The following is a 23,650-nucleotide window of genomic DNA, read 5'->3' as shown; positions in this document are numbered from 1 at the left end:
CAGAACAGTAAATTGGGCTGAAGGCTAGGAATAGGGAAGGGAACAGTGACTTTCTGATGTCACACTAAGGCTGCAAATCTATTACACCGGGTAATGGTAGGTACTAGTTTTATTCCCATATCTGAACTTTTTTTTTCAGAATGTATTTGCTGCAGTTGGAAGGGGATTATATGTGTATAACCTTCAAATGAAGCGTGTTATTGCCTGTCAGAAAACTGCACATGACTCCAATGTCCTGCACATTGCCAAACTTCCAAACAGGTACAAGTTCCTATCTATTCTGCAACAGATGAAAGAAATACATGGTTCCCAGAGCCACCAATGTGATTTCTCAAGTGGCAAAGTTACCTGGCTCTGTGGCTTGATCTGCAATGTTCCTTTGGAAATGGAGTGCCCCATGACTGCCTCTAACAGACGAGTTTGTGGCAATATATTACAAAATTTATAAGAAGTAAAGTTCAAATGAATTACACTGAATTTCATTTTAAGAAGAGATAGTTTAAAAACAATATTAATTTAAAAAGATGAAAGATTTGGGGGTACTTACAATATGTTAAGTTTTCTATTTTCCATAAACCCACCTTTGTGGTGGTGTTTATGGCCAGAACCAAATGGTAGTCTCCTTGTTTTCTCAGGCTATTAAGTGAGGGTTTTCCTCTTAGGGTAAATTTGGCTGCTGAATTTTTAGGAATGAAATTATGTGAAGGGAAGAGCCTTGGACATTTTTATGGAGAGGCACAGTAAGAAGAGATAAAGTGAGAGGAGGAAAGGACAGGCTGGGCAGGAAATTGAAAATGTGTATAGATCATATCCTGTTTCCCTGAATGCACTTTTTTTTTTTTTTTTTTTTTTTTTTTAAATCATCATTTTATTGAGATATATTCACATACCACGCAGTCATACAAAACAAATTGTACTTTCGATTGTTTACAGTACCATTACATAGTTGTACATTCATCACCTAAATCAATCCCTGACACCTTCATTAGCACACACACAAAAATAACAAGAATAATAATTAGAGTGAAAAAGAGCAATTGAAGTAAAAAAGAACACTGGGTACCTTTGTCTGTTTGTTTCCTTCCCCTACTTTTCTACACATCCATCCATAAACTAGACAAAGTGGTGTTTGGTCCTTATGGCTTTCCCAATCCCATTGTCACCCCTCATAAGCTACATTTTTATACAACTGTCTTCGAGATTCATGGGTTCTGGGTTGTAGTTTGATAGTTTCAGGTATCCACCACCAGCTACCCCAATTCTTTAGAACCTAAAAAGGGTTGTCTAAAGTGTGCATAAGAGTGCCCACCAGAGTGACCTCTCGGCTCCTTTTGGAATCTCTCTGCCACTGAAGCTTATTTCATTTCCTTTCACATCCCCCTTTTGGTCAAGAAGATGTTCTCCGTCCCACGGTGCCAGGTCTACATTCCTCCCTGGGAGTCATATTCCACGTTGCCAGGGAGATTCACTTCCCTGGGTGTCTGATCCCACGTAGGGGGGAGGGCAGTGATTTCACCTTTCAAGTTGGCTTAGCCAGAGAGAGAGGGCCACATCTGAGCAACAAAGAGGCATTCAGGAGGAGACTCTTAGGCACAAATACAGGGAGGCCTAGCCTCTCCTTTGCAGCAACCGTCTTCCCAAGGGTAAAACTTATGGTAGAGGGCTCAACCCATCAAACCACCAGTCCCCTATGTCTGTGGTCATGTTAGCAACCATGGAGGTGGGGTAGGCGAATACCCCTGCATTCTCCACAGGCTCCTCAAGGGGGCACTACATCTTTTTTTTTTTTTTTTTTCCCCTTGTTTGTCTTTTTTCTTTTTTTTTTTTTTTTTTTTTTTTTTTTTTTTAACTTTCCCTTCTTTTTTCAAATCACCTGTATGAAAAAAAAAGTTAAAAAGAAAACAAACATACAATAAAAGAGCATTTCAAAGAGACCATAGCAAGGGAGTAAGAAAAAGACAACTAACCTAAGATAACTGCTTAACTTCCAACATGTTCCTACTTTACCCCAAGAAAGTTACATAATATAGCAACATTTCAGTGAACTTGTTCCTACTACAACCATCAGAAATTAACAGACCATAGTCATTTCTGGGCATCCCCAGAACGTTAAATAGCTTATCTGTTCTTCCTGGATTATTGTTCCCCCTTCCTTAATTGCTCTCTACTGCTAGTTCCCCTACATTCTACATTATAAACCATTTGTTTTACATTTTTCAAAGTTCACATTAGTGGTAGCATATAATATTTCTCTTTTTGTGCCTGGCTTATTTCGCTCAGCATTATGTCTTCAAGGTTCATCCTTGTTGTCATATGTTTCACCAGATCGTTCCTTCTTACTGCCGCGTAGTATTCCATCGTGTGTATATACCACATTTTATTTATCCACTCATCTGTTGAAGGACATTTGGGTTGTTTCCATCTCTTGGCAATTGTGAATAATGCTGCTATGAACATTGGCGTGCAGATATCTGTTCGTGTCACTGCTTTCCGATCTTCCGGGTATATACCGAGGAGTGCAATCGCTGGATCGAATGGTAGCTCTATATCTAGTTTTCTAAGGAACTGCCAGACTGACTTCCAGAGTGGCTGAACCATTATACAGTCCCACCAACAATGAATAAGAGTTCCAATTTCTCCACATCCCCTCCAGCATTTGTAGTTTCCTGTTTGTTTAATGGCAGCCATTCTAACCGGTGTTAGATGGTATCTCATTGTGGTCTTAATTTGCATCTCTCTAATAGCTAGTGAAGCTGAACATTTTTTCATGTGTTTCTTGGTCATTTGTATTTCCTCTTCAGAGAACTGTCTTTTCATATCTTTTGCCCATTTTATAATTGGGCTGTCTGTACTATTGTCATTGAGTTGTAGGATTTCTTTGTATATGCAAGATATCAGTCTTTTGTCAGACACATGGTTTCCAAAAATTTTTTCCCATTGAGTTGGCTGCCTCTTTACCTTTTTGAGAAATTCCTTTGAGGTGCAGAAACTTCTAAGCTTGAGGAGTTCCCATTTATCTATTTTCTCTTTTGTTGCTTGTGCTTTGGGTGTAAAGTCTAGGAAGTGGCCTCCTAATACAAGGTCTTGAAGATGTTTTCCTACATTATCTTCTAGGAGTTTTATGGTACTTTCTTTTATATTGAGATCTTTGGTCCATTTTGAGTTAATTTTTGTGTAGGGGGTGAGGTAGGGGTCCTCTTTCATTCTTTTGGATATGGATATCCAACTCTCCCAGCCCCATTTGTTGAAAAGACCATTATGGCTCAGTTCGGTGACTTTGGGGGCCTTATCAAAGATCAGTCGGCCATAGATCTGAGGGTCTATCTCTGAATTCTCAATTCGATTCCATTGATCTATATGTCTATCTTTGTGCCAATACCATGCTGTCTTGGCAACTGTGGCTTTATAATAAGCTTCAAAGTCAGGGAGTGTAAGTCCTCCCACTTCGTTTTTCTTTTTTAGAGTGTCTTTAGCAATTCGAGGCATCTTCCCTTTCCAAATAAATTTGATAACTAGCTTTTCCAAGTCTGCAAAGTAGGTTGTTGGAATTTTGATTGGGATTGCATTGAATCTGTAGATGAGTTTGGGTAGAATTGACATCTTAATGACATTTAGCCTTCCTATCCATGAACATGGAATATTTTTCCATCTTTTAAGGTCCCCTTCTATTTCTTTTAGTAGAGTTATGTAGTTTTCTTTGTATAGGTCTTTTACATCTTTGGTTAAGTTGATTCCTAGGTACTTGATTTTTTTAGTTGCTATTGAAAATGGTATCTTTTTCTTGAGTGTCTCTTCAGTTTGTTCATTTCTAGCATATAGAAACATTACTGACTTATGTGCATTAATCTTGTATCCCGCTACTTTGCTAAATTTGTTTATTAGCTCTAGTAGGTGTATCGTTGATTTCTCAGGGTTTTCTAGATATAAGATCATATCATCTGCAAACAATGACAGTTTTACTTCTTCTTTTCCAATTTGGATGCCTTTTATTTCTTTGTCTTGCCGGATTGCCCTGGCTAGCACTTCCAGCACAATGTTGAATAACAGTGGTGACAGCGGGCATCCTTGTCTTGTTCCTGATCTTAGAGGGAAGGCTTTCAGTCTCTCACCATTGAGTACTATGCTGGCTGTGGGTTTTTCATATATGCTCTTTATCATGTTGAGGAAGTTTCCTTCAATTCCTACCTTTTGAAGTGTTTTTATCAAAAAGGGATGTTGGATTTTGTCAAATGCTTTTTCAGCATCTATTGAGATGATCAATTGATTTTTCCCTTTCGAGTTTTTAATGTGTTGTAATACATTGATTGTTTTTCTGATGTTGAACCATCCTTGCATGCCTGGAATGAACCCCACTTGGTCATGGTGTATGATTTTTTTAATGTGTCTTTGGATTCGATTTGCAAGTATTTTGTTGAGGATTTTTGCATCTATATTCATTAGGGAGATTGGCCGGTAGTTTTCCTTTTTTGTAGCATCTTTGCCTGGTTTTGGTATTAGATTGATGTTAGCTTCATAAAATGAGTTAGGTAGTGTTCCATTTTTTTCAATGTTTTGAAAGAGTTTGAGTAAGATTGGTGTCAGTTCTTTCTGGAAAGTTTGGTAGAATTCCCCTGTGAAGCCATCTGGCCCTGGGCATTTATTTGTGGGAAGATTTTTGATGACTGATTGGATCTCTTTGCTTGTGATGGGTTGGTTGAGGTCTTCTATTTCTTCTCTGGTCAGTCTAGGTTGTTCATATGTTTCCAGGAAATTGTCCATTTCTTCTACATTATCCAGTTTGTTGCCATACAGTTGTTCATAATATCCTCTTATAATTTTTTTAATTTCTTCAGGATCTGCAGTTATGTCACCTTTTTCATTCATTATTTTGTTTATATTGGTCTTCTCTCTTTTTGATTTTGTCAGTCTAGCTAGGGGCTTGTCAATCTTGTTGATCTTCTCAAAGAACCAACTTTTGGTGATATTTATCCTTTCTATTGTTTTTTTGTTCTCTATGTCATTTATTTCTGCTTTAATCCTTGTTATTTCTTTTCTTCTACTTGGTTTAGGATTGGTTTGCTGTTCATTTTCTAGCTTCTTCAGTTGATCCATTAGTTCTTTGATTTTGGCTCTTTCTTCCTTTTTAATATATGCGTTTAGTGCTATAAATTTCCCCCTTAGCACTGCTTTTGCTGCATCCCATAGGTTTTGGTATGTTGTGTTCTCATTTTCATTCGTCTCTATATATTTAGCAATTTCTCTTGCTATTTCTTCTTTAACCCACTGATTGTTTAGGAGTGTGTTGTTTAACCTCCAGGTATTTGTGAATTTTCTAAGTCTCTGATGGTTATTGACTTCTAATTGTATTCCATTGTGGTCAGAGAATGTGCTTTGAATGATTTCAATCTTTTTAAATTTATTGAGGCTTGTTTTATGTCCCAGCATATGATCTATTCTGGAGAAAGTTCCGTGAGCACTAGAAAAGTATGTGTATCCTGGTGATTTGGGATGTAATGTCCTGTAGATGTCTGTTAAATCTAATTCATTTATCAGATTGTTTAGGTTTTCAATTTCCTTATTGGTCTTCTGTCTGGTTGATCTATCTATAGGAGAGAGTGATGTGTTGAAGTCTCCCACAATTATTGTGGAAACATCAATTGCTTCCTTTAGTTTTGCCAATGTTTCTCTCATGTATTTTGTGGCACCTTGATTGGGTGCATAGACATTTACGATTGTTATTTCTTCTTGCTGAATTGCCCCTTTTATTAGTATGTAGTGGCCTTCTTTGTCTCTCAAAACATCCCTGCATTTGAAGTCTATTTTATCTGAGATTAATATTGCTACACCTGCTTTCTTTTGGCTGTAGCTTGCATGAAATATTTTTTTCCATCCTTTCACTTTCAATTTCTTTGTGTCCCTGTGTCTAAGATGAGTCTCTTGTATGCAACATATTGATGGTTCATTTTTTTTGATCCATTCTGCGAATCTATATCTTTTAATTGGGGAGTTTAATCCATTTACATTCAACGTTAAAACCGTGAAGGCATTTCTTGAATCGGCCATCTTATCCTTTGGGTTATGTTTGCCATATTTTTCCCTCTCTCTATTAATATCCTTTATTGTACCCATACCGAATCTCTTTAGTACTGAACCTTTCTCCAAGTCTCTCTGTCCTGTCTTTGTTTCTCTGTCTGTAGGGCTCCCTTTAGTATCTCCAGTAGGGCAGGTCTCTTGTTAGCAAATTCTCTCAGCATTTCTTTGTCTGTGAAAAATTTAAGCTCTCCCTCAAATTTGAAGGAGAGCTTTGCTGGATAAAGTATTCTTGGCTGGAAATTCCTCTCTCTCAGAATTTTAAATATATCGTGCCACTGCCTTCTCGCCTCCATGGTGGCTGCTGAGTAGTCACTACTTAGTCTTATGCTGTTTCCTTTGTATGTGGTGAATTGCTTTTCTCTTGCTGCTTTCAGAACTTGCTCCTTCTCTTCTATGTTTGACAGTGTGATCAGTATATGTCTCGGAGTGGGTTTTTTTTGGATTTATTCTATTTGGAGTTCGCTGAGCATTTATGATTTGTGTATTTATGTTGTTTAGAAGATTTGGGAAGTTTTCCCCAACAATTTCTTTGAATACTCTTCCTAGACCTTTACCCTTTTCTTCCCCTTCTGGGACACCAATGAGTCTTATATTCGGACGCTTCATATTATCTATCATATCCCTGAGGTCCATTTCGAGTTTTTCAATTTTTTTCCCCATTCTTTCTTTTATGCTTTCATTTTCCATTCTGTCATCTTCCAGGTCACTGATTCGTTGTTCAACTTCCTCTAGTCTTGTACTATGAGTGTCCAGAATCTTTTTAATTTGGTCAACAGTTTCTTTAATTTCCATAAGATCATCCATTTTTTTTATTTAGTCTTGCAATGTCTTCTTTATGCTCTTCTAAGGTCTTCTTGATTTCCTTCATATCCCGTACTAGGGTCTCATTGTTCATCTTTAGTTCTTTGAGTAGCTGCTCTAGGTGTGTCTCTTCTGGTCTTTTGATTTGGGTGCTTGGGCTTGGGTTATCCATATCGTCTGGTTTTTTCATATGCTTTATAATTTTCTGTTGTTTTTGGCCTCGTGGCATTTGCTGTCCTTGATAGGGTTCTTTTAGGGTTTGTAGACCAGTTGAAGTCCTTATCTCTAGTTTATCAGATCTACAGCTTCGTGGAGTACACTTTCTCTAACTAACCAGCAGGTGGCGTCCACGAGCCACCTGTTCTCCACAAGCCAGATCTCCCCTGCTTAGCCTTTTTGGTGAGTGGGGGAGTGAGTCTTGTGGGGCCCAATTGGTGTCCCAAGCTTGCGTGTGTAGTTGGTGTTGCCTGCCCTGTATGTGGGGCGTGTTTCTGGGCAGTCGGGGAGGGGGGGGTGGCCCTAACAATCAAATCTCCCTGATGATCCTAGAGTTTTAAAGCTACTGCAATAGTCTAATCCTTCAGTTCAGTCCTGCCACAGTTTGTCTCTGCCACTGACCCACAAGTCTTTGGTATTGGCGTATGGCTCCTGAGACTTGCAAGTGGGCCCCTCTTCCAGGCTGTGCACCCCGGGTCCTCTGTTGAGGGATGACTGTGCTATGTCACAGGTGAGTGCCGTCCCCCCAGGGCAGTTCTGGGCTGCTGGGCTGTGTTGGGAGGCTCCCAGTCTGCTCAAATGATGGCTGAATGGGGCTCTGTTAATTCACACTGCTCCCCCTTCCCAGCTCTGGGACATTCAGCTGAGGTTGCAGGGAAGGCTAATGTCCACGCCCAGTTTTGTGGTGTGTGCCTGTTATTTGAAGCACTTCTGTCACACTGGGTTGTCTGGGGCAGCTCTGGGCTATGGGGCTGGCGATGGGCAGGAGTGTTTCCTGTCCACCAGGATGGTGGCTGTGAGCGGACACCCCCCTTTTCTTGGGAAGTTGTGTTGTTTAGTGAATTTTCTCAGCCACTGGATTATTGCCTTTTGTCTCAGAGCTCTCTTATTTCTGCTCTTGACTTGACGTGCCCAAATTTCAATTCTTTGAAGCTTTCTGTATTGAGCTTCTTAGAGTAATTGTTTTAGAAAAAGCAAAAAGGATTTTAAAAAAAAAAAAAAAAAAAAAACAAAAAAAAAAACGGCCCTCCTCAGAGATCTAATGGGTTATTGAAATGCTAATAGACAAAGCAACCAGGGCCATTAAGGAAAGGTGCCCTGGGCAGAGAGATCAGCCTTGCTTGGGGATTTGCATATGCGCCTCAAGGCCTGATGTCCGCCCTTCCCCTTTCTGTGTTCACCAGAACTCCAAAAATCCTCTGCTTTTACTTTGGAGCTTCTCGTGTTGTTTTCCTTCTATGCCCGTCTCCTCTCTGCTGGGCTGGCTGCTCTCAGAGTCTCTGGTGTCTGGCCTCAGTCTATCTATGGTTGGAGTTTGAATCAGTAGAATGAGTTTCCGATGAGAGCAGCCACTGCAATTCTCCCTTCTCCTTCCTGGAGCTGACAGCCCCTCCTCCCCCGGGACTGAGCCTGGCAGGGAGGGGCGCGGGTCCCCTGGCCGCAAAAACTTACAGATTTCGCTGATCTCAGCAGTTCCACGTTTTCATGAGTGTTGTATGAAGTATGCCCAAAGACAGATTGCTCTGTGGTGTCCAGTCCACGCAGTTCCTGGCTTTTTACCTACTTTCCTGGAGGAGTAACTAAAACATACAGCTCACCAGTCTGCCATCTTGCCCCGCCTCGAATTGTATGTCTCCCTGAATGCACTTTTAAAAGTGGAGATGATAACTTTATAACTTTTGAGCCTGTGTAACATAGTATAATGTGTGCCTTTCTTGGCAAGTGCTTTTTTTTTCACATTGCAAAGCCATGTTAAATTGTGGGTTTTATCAGCTCATGCTAGGAGCCGAATAAAAGCAGTTGAAGGCTCCAGTGATTTCTTTCTCTGCAAATTTAGCATTTGCCCTCCACAGTGCACTGTTTTGTCCCTTTATTACTAATCTTCTGTTCTGACAGGCAGTTAATCTCATGCTCGGAAGATGGCAGTGTACGCATTTGGGAGTTAAGAGAAAAACAGCAGCTTACAGCTGAGCCGGTACCAACAGGTAAGTGTTTTCTCCCAAAAAGATAGTCTCTCTCTTTCTCTCTTTTTCCTCATATAAAAGTCAGAATAAAGGTGGTTATGAGTAACCACAGTAATAATATAAAATGTACTCCAAATAGAGTTTCAAAGGACACATGAGTTATTTACAGTGAAGCAATTCAGAATATGATAGTTGGAGCTAGAACTTACTTCTTAATACTGCTTTAATATAGAATAACTGTTTATTCCAATTCAAGCCAACTGAGATTTTATTGTTTGGAGGAAAAACTGTTATTTTCTCGTAATCTGACCAAATGACCTAATGAAGTAATTATTCATTTATCTTGTCTATAATTCTAAATGATACACAGATGGAATTTCTACCTTCAGATGTCAAACTAAAGTAATTCTTTAGCCTTGTAGTGTTATCATTAGCATTGAACTCAAGTGCTATATGGACAAATACACTATTCTTTGTGTGTATTTTATACTCTCACGAGTTCTTAACTAGTTTTTGGTTAGAAAAATAAATTAGTTAGCAACCTTTTTGTAAGAAATCAGATGCTGATTCCTCTAGTTTCTTCTGGTTCTGTTTACTTGAAGTCTTAGGATATTAGTTTTGAATACACATAGCTTCTCCCCTTACCCTTGGTTAATAAATCTGAGTTATACCTTAAAAAAAAATTAATGGACATCTCTTCTATTTCATTTGCAGTGCCTGTCTTTTTATCCTATTTATGCTTCTTCACCAGAGAGTAATAGCAATAAAAAGAGATGAGGAACAAACCTGCTTAAGCTAAGAAAGATGAAATATAACATAGTTAAAAAAAATCTAGGTTAATGCCTGGCACCATCTCCTCAGCCCTTGACTAAAATTAGTGTGGAACATCTTTGCACTTAAATTTTCTCCATTTTTCTGATCTTATTACTATTGTAAGGCACACAGAAATTTGGGAAATGGCTGAAATGATTCTGTTTTTCTAGGTTTTTTTAACATGTGGGGATTCGGAAGGGTGAACAAACAAGCCAGCCAACTTGTTAAAAAGCAACAAGAAAATGCCACTTCATGTTCACTGGAGTTTATTGGAGATTTGATTGGACACTCATCATCTGTGGAGGTAGTGTCTTTTAATAAGCATAGAAATGTCCAGGCAGTTTCTGCTTTTGTATCTCACAGCTCTTTTCATTCAGTTGGTCTCATAAAAACTTATACTTCTTAGCTCTCTACCTTTCCCTCTTACCTGTAGGTTTTTTGTGAATCTGAGCACAGAATAGGATAGGTTATAGTATGTGCAGATAGGATCTCCCTTTACAGAAATATGCTTTGAGGGAGCTAGGAGCGCTATTGATTATAAAGATGGGCTTAATCACCATTTTTCTTTGAGAATGAGATAGTTGACAATAAGGGTAATGTGAATAATGTTGACTATATATGTATTACAATAGTAAACAAAGGGTACATGGAGGGTTGTGGTTATATGAGTCGAGTTAAAGCCTTACCAGAATCTAATTCTAGAAGCCTTTAGCAAATTCCTGAACAGAACTGTTTTTAGCTCTCTTTGAAGGATAATAATTCGTTAGCTTTAGTAAAACTCTGTGCCTTGATTATCAGTGTGCATATATGAAAATATTAGTTGAGAATTATTAGATGCATAAAATTCTAACCTGTGGAAATCCAAATACATTAGTATTTATTACAGGCACTATTGTCTGTAATGAAGGAATAAAATGTCCAAATAAACAGATGATTAGATCTAATAACAGTGGAAGCAGGGCCCTAATTAATGAATTTCTTCCCTGTTTCATAGCCAGTAGGAACAAATTATTTTCTGCTTGAAAGTGTTACTTATGCTTAGGAGCAGCAGCGGCACACTTCACACTCAAGTTTATAAAGTGATATAAAATACAATCTTCCCCCAACCCCCAGAAGATCTTATGCTTTAGCAGGAGAGGAAGGACAAAGAGCTAATAAGCTGTTTGTAAAGTTAGTTTATAGGGGACCCAGATGAGTTACCAGACAGTGAATACTTGGGAATTCAAAGAAACATTTCTTGCTGAGTCTTATAAACGGTTAGCGGAAGATACTTGAGCTGAACCTTGAAGGTTAGGTAGGATTAATATAAATAGCCCTATGACCATAAGCTCCTTGATGTGGGGTAATATGTCTTACTCATCTTTGCTTTCTTCCAACAGTTAACCAGCTAAAAACTTTTTTTTTTTTTTAAACTTTTGCTTTTGTTTTTGCTTGTGTGACCGTAGTATAGTTTGGGAGTGGTGAGCATAGAATGTGTAGTCAAAACTGCAAAGATACCATCTACTTGGTGTCAAGTTGCAGATTGGCTGGGCTGGAGAGCTGTGTTCCTATAAACAAACACAAGTGGGAGATAAAGACTTTGAAAGTAGTTTTGGGTCAGATTACAAATATCCTTGAATTCCATCTTAGGAATTTGGACTTTATTTTAAAATAAAGGTTTTTAAATGGTGGGAGAGACCTGCAAAATGGCATGTTTGTCATAATATAAAACAATGTCAGTCTCAGAATTTTCAAAAGTGAAAGTGTTGATACTTGAGCATTTAAAAAATTATCTTTGGCTTCACTGAGAAGATCGAGGCACTCTCTTAGGTGTGATCTCCCAAGTTTCCTCATTCCTTTTATATTTTCATCCTTACTCTCTGATCCAGCCCTTCTACCTGTGTACTGGATTGTGTCTATTCCAATCTCCTGAGCAGTTTTGCTTCCATATTTCACTCCCTGACTCTTACAACATCAGCTAAGTCCTCTCCAGTAGTCTTATCCCACTGTCTTTAGCAGTGCATAGGTCAGTTCTGAGAAAATGTAACCTTTTGTTCCTTAACATTGTTTTATTTCTCTCCTTTATTTCACTCTTTCTTTCAAGGACCTCATCCTTTTCATGGCTTCATTTTTCTCCGCTCCGTTACCAACTCTCCACTTCATAATACTCATCCTGCTTTCTCACTAAAACTACTATTTTCTGTTCTTAGCTTCCAGCCTATTATGTCCTTCCCTTTGCTTGGAGAGTTTTGTCTTTTCGAACTTATCTGGTAATTTTAGTTATCATTAATATAGCTCCCTTTTTCTTAATTTCTTTGGCATGTCATAGTCTATACATATTTAGTGCCTGACTGCACTCTTTAATTGATGCCCTAATTTTTCAACTACAGTTTGTTTTTCACAACTGAATTAGAACCTTCTTGATGGTAGAGACCAGAAGCATATGGAAGACACTCAGTGAATGCGTGTGGATTCATCTACTTTTATATAAAGAGCTGAAGCTATTGTTTACAGTGGGGAATTTGCAATTCAAACATTTTACCAGTAGCCATTTGTGTGTAAGTAATAAGGCAAGTAAAGCTGATTAGCAGAGCAGGTCTGGCAGGACCTTTATCTGACAAAATCTTAAAACCAGTGCCTGAAGAATTAGATTATAGTAAAATTCAGAAGATACTTCTGGTATTCGTATACTTTACAAAAATAGCTGTTACTCATAGTTCTGTAGTTGAACAGTATTAACAAACTTCTGATTATTAAAATACTAGACATTGTATTTGTATGTGACTTAAAAAAATAAAATTTCTCATTAAAAATGAAATGGAATTTTACTTTCAGATCCAAAGAAAGCTCCAAGGTACATCTTTTACTAGCACGTGTTAATCTAATATTAGCCTTTTCTCCTTGAAATTCTTATAATCAGTAGTTTTAATTTTCTTTACAGATGTTTCTATACTTTGAAGATCATGGACTAGTGACTTGCTCTGCTGATCACCTCATTATTTTGTGGAAAAATGGCGAGCGAGAATCTGGATTGCGCAGTTTAAAATTATTTCAAAAATTAGAGGAAAATGGTGACTTGTATTTTGCTGTCTAATATGAAGGAATTAGCAGTACATGAACGTGAACCTTGAAAATCAAATATATAGGTTAATGCAAATTGTAAGCGTTCTCTGAAAATCAATGATATATTGATCCCATACATCTTTAATGTATTTTTTTTCTTGTGGCTCCATAAAATTCTGTTTGTTTGAATTCCTTTTACTGGGCCTGTAATCTAGTAACAAGTTATTCTCAGGTATCAGTATATCCACCAAGGAATGTATTACAAGTTTTCCATTTGACTTCTAACACAGCAGTATCCTGAAAGCTGTGAGGAAACAGACCTGTTTCAGCAGTAAAGTTTTCAGAGCATGGCAAAAATATCTGTTGGTACAGAATTATTTTATGCCATAGTGTGCTTGTAGACAATTTTTTTTATTTTTATGTTTTAAAAATTAAAATTGTAGGAGCTTATGTTTAATGAGGCAAATAGAACTCAGAACCTCTCCTTCTTTTTATATTGTGTGATAGATATAGATACATAGGGAGGGAGGGAGAATAATTTTATTGCCCATGAATTCTTTCCAGCAACAAAAATTCTGTTTTAAAAAAGTTATATGTAGTTTCATTTAGCCTTTTGAACTATCTTTGTTCTCCAAAATGATTATTTTAACTATACTGTTAATTCTTTTAAAAATTTATTTAAATAGCATACATCATAATTATAGAAGGTATTTGGCAAAAACCAAAACAAAACAAACCAAACCAACAAACCAGTCATTGAAGAACAGGTAGGATGTAGCATCTCTTTAGTTTAAACTTTGAAAGCTCCAGAAAAATGATCCTTGTCTCTGTAGGAAATGGAGATTGTATAGTAATTGTGCTTTGGTCTGAAGTTGAAGTAGTGAGTGTTGTGTTTTTAGCTTCTTAATTTGAACCTAAATCCATGTGAGGTTCAAAGTAAAGTTGCAGCATTCATCATAAGAAGTTTTTTTTTAATCCTTCGACTCCCTTTAGAGCCCATTTGTTTAAACATTGCTACAATAAATTTAAATAAACTTAAATGTCCTTTCTCCTACATATTCTCCTGGTTTTTAGTACCTACCAATGTTTTGTAGAGCAAAGGTTTTTAATCTCTCAGACAAAAAATAAACTCAATATACTGTTTCAGTACACTGATTTTTTTGGTGCCAGTTTGTTTAAATCTGTCTTTGGTTCTAGCTAGTAAAATCCCTATGAACTCAAAGCAGTAGATCAATAGGACTCTTGGGGTGTGTCTCCTCCCTGCCTCCCACCCCAGTGTGAACTGGCCTACACAGCTATAGGCTAGATTGGTAATAGAATAGTAGCTGCCCCTTATATATGCTAGGGATGAGAGCTAGCTTATTTTCAAAGCAGGGATTACAGCCAAAAATGCCTAATTCATCTTATCATTGATTCAAATATGAAATGCTCAAGTAAAGTTTCACTTACGTAGTTTCTTGCAGTGACCACTGATTTAATCATCCTTATCACTCCCACTGGCCTTAAAACAGAACACTCTTTTTTTTCCTTTTGGTAGTCAAGAATAAAAATTCAGAACTATTCTACAAGTTAACAATTGGGTGGGGATAATTGTGGAATTATTCTTAAATGAATTTAAACTGCTGATGAAAGAACCCTATTAAAGTAAGTCCAAGATGACAAGTGTCAGAGGATTGACTTTTCTCAAAGAACATGTTCTGCAGATTTATATTTATATGCACACACACACCCGTAACGGAAACTTTATGAATACTTTTTACTAGTTTTATTTTTGACAGGTGTTCCCACAACTACCTACAGCCAAAAACTGGAAGAGCTGAGGTCATCTAGGCTAGACCAGTGGCATAATATTAGAAATGAGAAACTGAGGCCCATTGAGGCAAGGCCTTGTAATTGATTAGCTCTGTAGTATCCTTTATCATTGAGCATCTTTAAAAACAAGAATCAAAGAGTACTAGAGATAAAGGCTTATATGTGGAAAACCAGAGTGTTCAGAGTCATTATTTTTGTTTTAATTCACAATGAAAATTGCTTTATGGAAAATACATTGAAACTAAAATTACCTCTTTTACAGAACAGAAGAATGGAAAAATTAGCACTGACTTTTAGCCATCAAATTGCTGTTCTGGCATATTTGAGTCGCCGCACGGAAGCAGCTTTCTGATCTTTCATCCTGAAATTGGAACATGAGTGGTATCCCTAAACAAGCAGACATGCAACCTGGTCTGAGTGCATCAGATTTTTTATTAATTTGGTTAAGTATCTCACAGTCATGTTCAGGCTTTTAACTTTCCTATTTAGCTGGACTTTCTCCCATATTAGCTAGCTTTTTCTTTGGAAAGTCTGTATTAGGTCAGGAGGTTGTAAAGTTGTTTTCTTGAACTTTTTAAGGCATATCCAATGAATTATATAAGGAACGCATAGATTTTTAAGTGTTTTGTTTCGTAACCTGTTCTGATTATTTTGTGATAGTAATATATTCAAATGGAGTATTTAAAGTACACGAGTTTTGGAAACAAAAAAGTACCATAGAACATCCCTTCTGTCATTAAACTCTAGTATAGTGTTCCACCATGAGACAAACTACAGCTAGAGGCAGCCTCCAACCTTTTCACTGATGATGATATTTGCTTTCATAAGTGCCCTAAGGTAAGAGAGATGGAGGATAACAGCATAATGGAAGATTCTGGTAGGGACTCAAAACTGATGGCTGCTCAGTAGTTGTGTGTAGACTGCTGCTAAAAGTTAACCTTTCAATTTAGTAGAGTAAAATTAAAATTAAGATCAACATACACTATGTGCATTTTTCCTATTCCCCTAATTTAGCTTTCAGCATTTACGATATTATGTTACCAGAAGTAACAATATGTAGTGTGCCTTGTCATTTTTATTTTAAAATACATTTATACCTCAAATTCTGGCTGTACTTAACACCATTAAGAGCGTAAACTTCAGGGGCATTGGGTCATCCCTTCCATTTATCTCTCTAATGAGTGGTTCTGATGGAACTGATGGGGCTTGTTCTGTGCCCAGAAGATTAACCAGTCCAGACTCTGAGCACACATGAATTTTCAAAATCTTAAAAGTAAAGAATAACTTAATTAAAGTATAGGGTCATCTGGGTCCAAGTAACAATGTTTGTATCTGATCTCCTTTTCCTGGTTAAGCAGTAGTAAAAAGGTGACTTTTCTCCAAATTAGATAATGTTGCATTTTCCTAAATTAATATGGCTCCCCTCAACACACAATGTGTATTAAGTTGGTATCAGAGACAAATTATAATAGATTATACCCAATGACACACATACCATCTGAAAGACTCAAATTGACTATATGGAGGAATGTGCTATTTAGTGTTAGCAATTCCATAAAAACCTGTAGATGACTGATAAAGCTTCAGAATAGCTCTGTTCTTTATTACCAGGTTGTAATAAAGCATTTAATAGTCACACATTAATTTTAAAATTTGAAGTTAATATGAAATCAATTAAGCTTTAATGTTTCATATAGATAATGTCAACCACCTGGTAAATGTTACTTACCAAATGGAACTAAAAGCGAGATGGTCAGAAAAAGATTGTCCTTGCCTCTGAAGCTAGGGAAATTATTTAGCTTCTTACAATGGTAGTCTGACATCCTGATTTTAATGTGGTCTGAAAATAAAGTGTGTGACTCATGAAACAAAGGAAACTAAAACAAAATCTTGAAATTATGAAAAATTTAGACCGAAGAGGTAAAATAAAAACAGTTGTTGGGGAAGATACTACAAGAAAGACCAATATCTCTTATGAATATAGATGTAAAAATTCTCAACAAAATACTAGCAAAATGAATCCAAAGCACATTAAAAGAATTATACACCTTGATCAAGTGGAATTTATCCCAGGAAAGCAAGGGTGGTTCAATATAAAACTATCAATTAATATAATAAATAACTAACAGAATGAAAGGGAAAAAAAATCACATGATCATCTCAATTGACACAGAAGAGGCATTTGATGAAATCCAGCACCCTTTCTTGATTAAAAAAAAAAAAAAAAACTCAGAAAAGTAGGAATAGAAGGAGACTTTTGCAACATGATTAAGGGCATATAAGAAAAACTCACAGCTAACATCCTATTTAATAGTGAAAGACTGAAAACTTTCTTTCCAAGATAAAGAATGAGACAAGAACGTCCATGGTCACCACTGTTAATCAACATCTATCTGAGGTTCTAGCTGGCGCAGTTAGGCAAGAAAAAAGAAATAAAGGCATCCAAATTGAAAAGGAAGAAGTAAAAATTTCTCAATTTGCAGGTGACATGATCATATGTACAGAAAATTCTGAAAAGTCCACAACAAAGCTCCCAGCTCATAAATGAATTCAGCAAAGTGGCAGGATACGAGATCAATACCCAAAAATCAGTAGTGTTTCCATACAGTAGTAATGAACACTTGGAATAAGAAATCAAGGAAAAAACTCCATTTGCCAAAGCCACTAAATGAATAAAATAAATCTAACCAAGGATTGAAAGGATTTGTACACAGAAAACTATAAGACATTCCTAAAAGAAATCAAAGACCTAAGTAAATAGAAGGATAGTCTGTGTTCATGAACTGGAAGACTTAATATTGTCAAGATATCAGTTCTCACCAAAGTGCATTCAACACAATCCCAATAAAAATTCCAAAAACCTTTTGCAGAAATTGAAAAGCCCATCATTAAATTTCTGTGGGAGGGTAAGAAGCCCTGAATAGCCAAAGCCATTCTGTAAAAGAACAAAATTGGAGGGTTCACACACTTCCAATCTTAACACTTATTACACAGCTACAGTAATCAAAACATTATGGTACCAGCTTAAGGATAGACATATAGGACAATGGAATCAAACTGAGAGCTCAGAAATCAACCCTTACATTTATGGCCAACTGATTGGGCAAAGACCACTCAATTGGGAAAGAATAGTCTCTTCAACAAAAGGTGCTGGGAAAACTGGATCTCCATTAGTAAAAGAATGAAGGTGGATCCTGACCTCACACCTTACACAAAAATATCTCAAAATGGATCATGACCTTAATATAAGAGCCAGAACTATAAAACTCTTAGAAGAAAATGTAGGGGAGCATCATCTTCAGTACCTTATGTTAGGCAATGTTATCTTACACTTTACACTCAAAACACAAACAAAAGAGTAAACAGATAAACAGAACTTCATCAAAATTCAGAACGTCTGTGCATCAAAAGACTTCATCATACAAGTAAAACAACTAAAACAATAGGAGAAAATATTTAGAAAACACATGTCTAATAAGGGTTTACTATCCAGCACATATAAAGAAATCCATCAACTAAACAATAAGACAAACAACCCAATTAAAAAATGGGCAAAAGACTTAAATAGACATTTCTCCAAAGAAGAAATACAATTGGCCAAAAAAGCACGTGAAAAGATGCTCAACATCATTAGCTGTTAGGGAAAGACAAATCAAACCCACAATGAGATACCATTTCACACCCATTAGAATGGCTACTGTTAACAAATCAGAAAATTACTAGTGTTAGAAAGGGTGTGGAGAAATAGGAACACTCATTCATTGCTAGTGGAAAAGTAAAATGTTACAGCCTCTGTTGAAGTCAGTTTGGCAGTTCCTCAGAAGATTAAGTATAGAATTACCACAAGACCAAGAATCCCAGTTTTAGGTAATACACCACAAAGAATTGAAAGCAGAGACTTGAAAAGATATTTGTACACCAGTATTCATAGCGGCATTGTACACAGTTGCCAAAAGATGGACGCAACCTAAGTGTCATCAGCCGATGAATGGATAAACAAAATGTGGTATATACACTCAATGGAATATTACTCAGCCCTAAAAAGGAAGGGAGCTCTGATACATGTGATAGTATAGATAAACCTTGAAGACATTATGTTGACTGCAATAGGCCAGACACAAAAGGACAAATATTGTATCTCCATGATATGAAACAATTAGAATAAGCAAACTCATAGAGTGATAATCTAGAATATAGGTTACTGGGGATGGGGTGACGGAAGGGAATAGAGAGTTAAAGCTTAAAATGGATAGTGTCTATTTGGGACAACAGGGAAGTTTTGGTAATGAGTAGTGGTGATGGTAGCACAACATTGTGAATACAATTAACAGCACTGAATTATATATTTGAATGTGGTTAAAAGGGGAAATTTTAAGTTCTATACATGTTATTAAAATAAAATAAAAAAATTCCATGGGACTGCACAACCCAAACATTGAACCCTAAGTTAAACCATGGACTACAGTTAATCGTGTAATTATAAAAATGTGCTTTCATCAATTTTAACAAATGTACCACACTAATGCAAGATGTTAATAATAGGGTGGTATATGGGAACCCTATATTTTATTCATGACTTTTCTGTAAGCCCACAACTTCTCTATAAAAAAGGAAGAAAGAAAGAAAGAGAGAGACACAAACCAAAACAATAACAACAAAAAAACCGGTTGTTGGGAATGGAAAATTACTGCGGGAATTTAGTTACAAGTATTTCACAAAAATATTTTCATCACATTTATATAATGTAGCATTACAATACAAAGCTGGTACTGTTGTGACCAAGCAAGTTCTTTTATCATCTAACAAAAATAGTTTAGATACATTTTTTTTTCATGGACTTGTCATATATGTTTCCATTTTGGTACAAAATTAGAAAAAAAACATTGGCACATTTTGTTGTGATACCAGTTTTTCTTCCCATATACCATTTTGAGTGCATTCCAATTTTCATTTGAAAAATAAGTAACAACCACTGATTGAATTTATTCATTCTTTGTTTATAGCTCTTAAAATGCAGCATGGAATACAGAATATTTGAAAGAAAAATTAAAATATTTTGTTTACTGAATTTCTTGTATATATGAAATATATATACATAGAGATGGGCTGGCTGGTAAGAAAATGGAAAAATCTCAAGTCTGACTTTATGTAGATTACAGAAAGTTGTGAAAAGAGCTGTATAAAAATATGCATGTGTGCTTTAAATCTTTTAGGGTATAATTAATAGCTTAAAATAGTATTGATTGCCACCCAATATGTCTATCTTCTGATATATTTACATATCTTGCATTTTTTTACATCGTTAAAGCAAAATGGCATGATCTAAAACATAGATAGGCAAAAAACATCTTAACTCTGAAATTTCCCCTATCCCCTCCCCAAATATATATGTATAATGGCAAATGGTACAACATTCTCCGTGGACTTAATACCCAGAAAGTTCAGATTGTTTTAATAAAAATTTTACAGAGCAAATATATATAATTTTTTTTTTTAAAAAAAGACTTGTCCAAGGGCATTCAGATTTAATGGCTTTTAAATAATACTCAGTAGTGCCTTGCGGTTGCCTTTTTAAGCAGAAATAAGGGAAGCTCATGAATTCCCCTAAAACAAGATGTCCCTCCTTCCTTGTCATGATGACTTCTAGTAAGATGAATCCTTTTTACAGGAAACAGGGCTGCACAGGCTGCTGATACCAGTCTAGAAAGGGCACTCATCATACCAGGGCTGTGTTCTAACATGGGTATCTCACCAATGACCAGAAGAACCACCAAGGCATGGAGGCTGTGAAGCTAACTAGTTTTTCAATGATTTGAGTTGTTTTGTTTATTTTATTTAGTTTTTGTCTTACACACATCTTTTCAGATGGGCTTCATATGAATCCTTCAGACTGATGCTTTTGAGGGAAAAAGTCTAGCTAAACAGTGATGGTGACTTTTATGGTGAGAGATGAGCTGAACACTAGCTAACCTACTTGGTCATCATCCAGGGGGATGGGCTCACATGCACCAAGTCTTTGCTTCTTGTGGCCTGCTAGTTATGATAAATCAGTTCCACAATTTGACCAGGGTGCACAGGATGACAGCAGAGCAAAGGAGTTTGCTAAATATTTGTTCTGTTACTAAGTGATGGTTTGTAAAACATTTACTTTTCTTCATGGAACATAACTTTCTAAAAATGAGATTTGGGGACTTGAATGATTCAGGGTCAAATATTAGCTCCTTAACCTACATCTGTCATTTTTATTATAAAGGAAAGCCTCTTGTTTACACCACTGTGATTCTCGTTCTCTGGCTTGGATTTAGCTGTCAGATGGAAGCCTCAGACTTTTGCACTTGAGGTCATCCAATGTCTTCCAGTGTTTGTAGTTATCAGCCAAATGTTGCATCAGGGCTGGCAGATGTGCAAAGGCTGCAAGGACATAAAAGAATCAAAAGAAGCCTGTTGAATTAAATTAAATCATAGGAGCATTTATAAAGCTGGTGCTGTCTGGGGCAAGTTTGGGAACAGAATTGAAGTAGTAGCCTGAGTAAGGCCTTAGGCTTCAAGTGAACAAACAAGCACAAGAAGGCCAAGTTAATTTAACACTAGTTTCTGAAATACAAACAGATCCTTTTAATTAAAAATTGAAAAACCAAGTGAATTATCAAAAGAGCCTGTGATTTAGAGTAGATGCAATGCAATTTGCATTCTTTTAGAAATTCCTTCAATGAGAGAATAAAATTGCTGTAAGCTCTGGAAACATATTCTTTGAAAATGCTAAGACTTGTTTATCCAGTCATCAAATATCTGTTAAGTCTTCTGTGTACACAGGTAAGGTGCTGTACCAGGTGCTGGGAAATGCAGAAAGTACTTACGCACCCTGCCCAGGCCACAAACAGCTGACAGCTAACTTTCTTTGTATAACATTCTATTTCCTTTTAGACCCACCATAAAGTGTAACCAAATGTCCCTCGTGGGTGTCAAAACATGTACCATCTTACCATCCCAAGCATCAAACATGTCTGTTATGAAGTAATCAATGAAGGAGATCTGGGACTTGGGAATGCTACAAGTATTCCGGTCAAACACTGGCATCACCACAGGTAGCCCCTGTCTCTTCTCTTCATCAGTCTATAAAAAAAAAAAAAAATAACACAGGAAGCTTTCAGAGTAACACCTTGTTTCTCAGAGCAGCCCTGTGGAGATGGGTCATTATCCAGTTTTATATATGAAGAAATAGGCTCAGCAAGGTCCTGAGACTTAGTCAACCACTTGATGAGCTGCAGAGTGACTAAATTCAGATCTGACTCTAAAGTCTATTACTTTTTATGCTTTATCACAGTCCTGATGTACTGATCTCAAGGTTCACACCCCCTTTTCTGTAATCTTTTTTATTATTGAAGCCTTCTATGTGTGCATAATTCTGTGTCATCATCAGACATCTCAGAGGCATTGCCTGATCTGCCACAAGTCCTCTGTGGGGCCTCTGGGCAGCCTGCCTTTCATCTTCTTGTGTCTCCTTCCTGGTGCTCACTTTACCTGCATTCAGGCCTCTGCCTGTAATTACTGTCTTCAGTCTGGTTTAATCAAGTACCTATTCTAGATGCTTATTTTTTCCTGAAGATGTCTCTTGCTACATATAAAGAGATACTGTTTTCCATACTTGCCTACTTTTGCTTTCCAAAGAAATAAATTCCCTCATTTCTGTATCTCATTTTGTAAACCAGGAGGGGGGGGGGGGGGGGACTAGGTCGAGGCGGCCTCAATAAGATCTCTTAGGCTGCTTAGCAATGTTTGACTCACTTAAGCAGTAGATGTTTACTAAGCACCTATTCTAGGCAAAAGCCAATTTTCAGCAGGCCAAAGAATCAATGAGATTCTTGTGCTTAAAAAAAAAATTGGTTTTCTGATCAGAGAAGATTATTACCTTCTTCATTTGTTAACTAAGTCTAATGTTAAATAAAATTGACAGGAAATTGCTCTTCAGTGTAATCCAAATTCATCTTGCAATATATGTCCACATCTCTTGGTCTGTCCTCAAGTTAAGATGTACAGTTGGTAATCATCTTTTACTAGTTGGTGCTATCTATATGACTTCTACCCCTCTTAACACAGATCAATCAACCTTCGGATTAATCTCTAACCCCTATTCTTAACCTCCACACTGATGAGGACTGCTACATCTTAGTTGCTTAAGAACCTCAATTTCAGTACCCTTCCAGTAGTTCATGTGAGAGTACTCACACACTCCCATAGCCACACCTTGGACTTAGTTACACTCCAATATTACTCCAGGTCTGCACGCATAAATTCCAATGCCCCATACTTGAACAATACTCTCATGTTTTTCAAGCTTGCCTATACTCCCAATATATCTGTCCTGTGACTTAACATTGATAATTTTAGTCCCTAGCCTTCTCCTAGCCACTTTCTGAGTTGCACTAGACCTGATTATCTCACCAGAGCGCTTATCTCTTTTGCTTCCTCATGAGATGCTTTTAAACCTGTTCATAAACCCCTGACTGCACATCCATCTTCTCCATTCTGAGGAATCAATACCGAAGAGGCTGGGAGCTTCTGGAGAAAACCACACACCATGGGGTCTGGTTCCACTATAATTCAGTTTCCAGTGTGCACTGGGCTCACCACATCTTTTCAATTGTTGTACTTTTTATTTTTAATAAAAAAAAGTACAGCAATTGATTAATTCTTAGCCCCTCCAAACTTTGCCTCTCCTCTCAAGCCTCTAATTCAACTATATTCCACTTATACTCAGTAGAGGATATCGATTCTCAAATGAAAACTTGAGCCCAAGTGTGAATTCTTTTGACTTCATCTACTTTCCTCCTCTTAGTAAGTTTCCCTCTTGTTCAAGACCAATCTTTTTATCTGATCCTTAATACTAATTCTCCCTGTTACCTCCAATAATACTGCCTTTTACCCATCAA

General features: G+C 37.0%; 2 protein-coding genes across 7 annotated transcripts in view; one reads left to right on the top strand and one right to left on the bottom strand.

Moving 5' to 3' along the window:
* Nucleotides 1-16,713, top strand: part of WDR41 (WD repeat domain 41) — a 97,541-nt gene extending 80,828 nt beyond the window's left edge. Inside the window, exons 10-14 of one of the 3 annotated variants that reach the window (XR_005211397.1) lie at nucleotides 140-261; nucleotides 8,986-9,074; nucleotides 10,037-10,170; nucleotides 12,787-13,004; nucleotides 14,983-16,713. Coding sequence is in view for 2 of the 3 variants with exons in the window: in XM_037801631.1 (XP_037657559.1) it covers nucleotides 140-261; nucleotides 8,986-9,074; nucleotides 10,037-10,170; nucleotides 12,787-12,916; nucleotides 14,983-15,017 (510 nt within the window). In the remaining variant the exon portion in view is untranslated. Of the gene's footprint in view, nucleotides 1-139; nucleotides 262-8,985; nucleotides 9,075-10,036; nucleotides 10,171-12,786; nucleotides 14,568-14,982 lie in introns of those variants that run through there. The other 2 variants (XM_037801631.1, XM_037801632.1) reach the window with 2 other exon arrangements.
* Nucleotides 16,714-19,272: 2,559 nt separating this feature from the next.
* The window catches only part of PDE8B (phosphodiesterase 8B), a 348,197-nt gene continuing 343,819 nt past the window's right edge, over nucleotides 19,273-23,650 (bottom strand). For all 4 annotated transcript variants that reach the window (XM_037801656.1, XM_037801653.1, XM_037801654.1 and 1 more), the window contains 2 exons: nucleotides 21,704-21,833; nucleotides 19,273-21,131 (listed from right to left, as the gene is read on the bottom strand). In XM_037801656.1, the coding sequence (XP_037657584.1) occupies nucleotides 21,022-21,131; nucleotides 21,704-21,833 (240 nt within the window). In that variant the 3' untranslated portion in view covers nucleotides 19,273-21,021. The remainder of the gene's footprint in view (nucleotides 21,132-21,703; nucleotides 21,834-23,650) is intronic.

The sequence above is a fragment of the Choloepus didactylus genome, chromosome 13 (genome assembly GCF_015220235.1).
Source record: "Choloepus didactylus isolate mChoDid1 chromosome 13, mChoDid1.pri, whole genome shotgun sequence".
In the NCBI taxonomy this organism is placed as follows: domain Eukaryota; kingdom Metazoa; phylum Chordata; class Mammalia; order Pilosa; family Megalonychidae; genus Choloepus; species Choloepus didactylus.
This window is presented reverse-complemented; position numbering and strand designations above follow the sequence as displayed.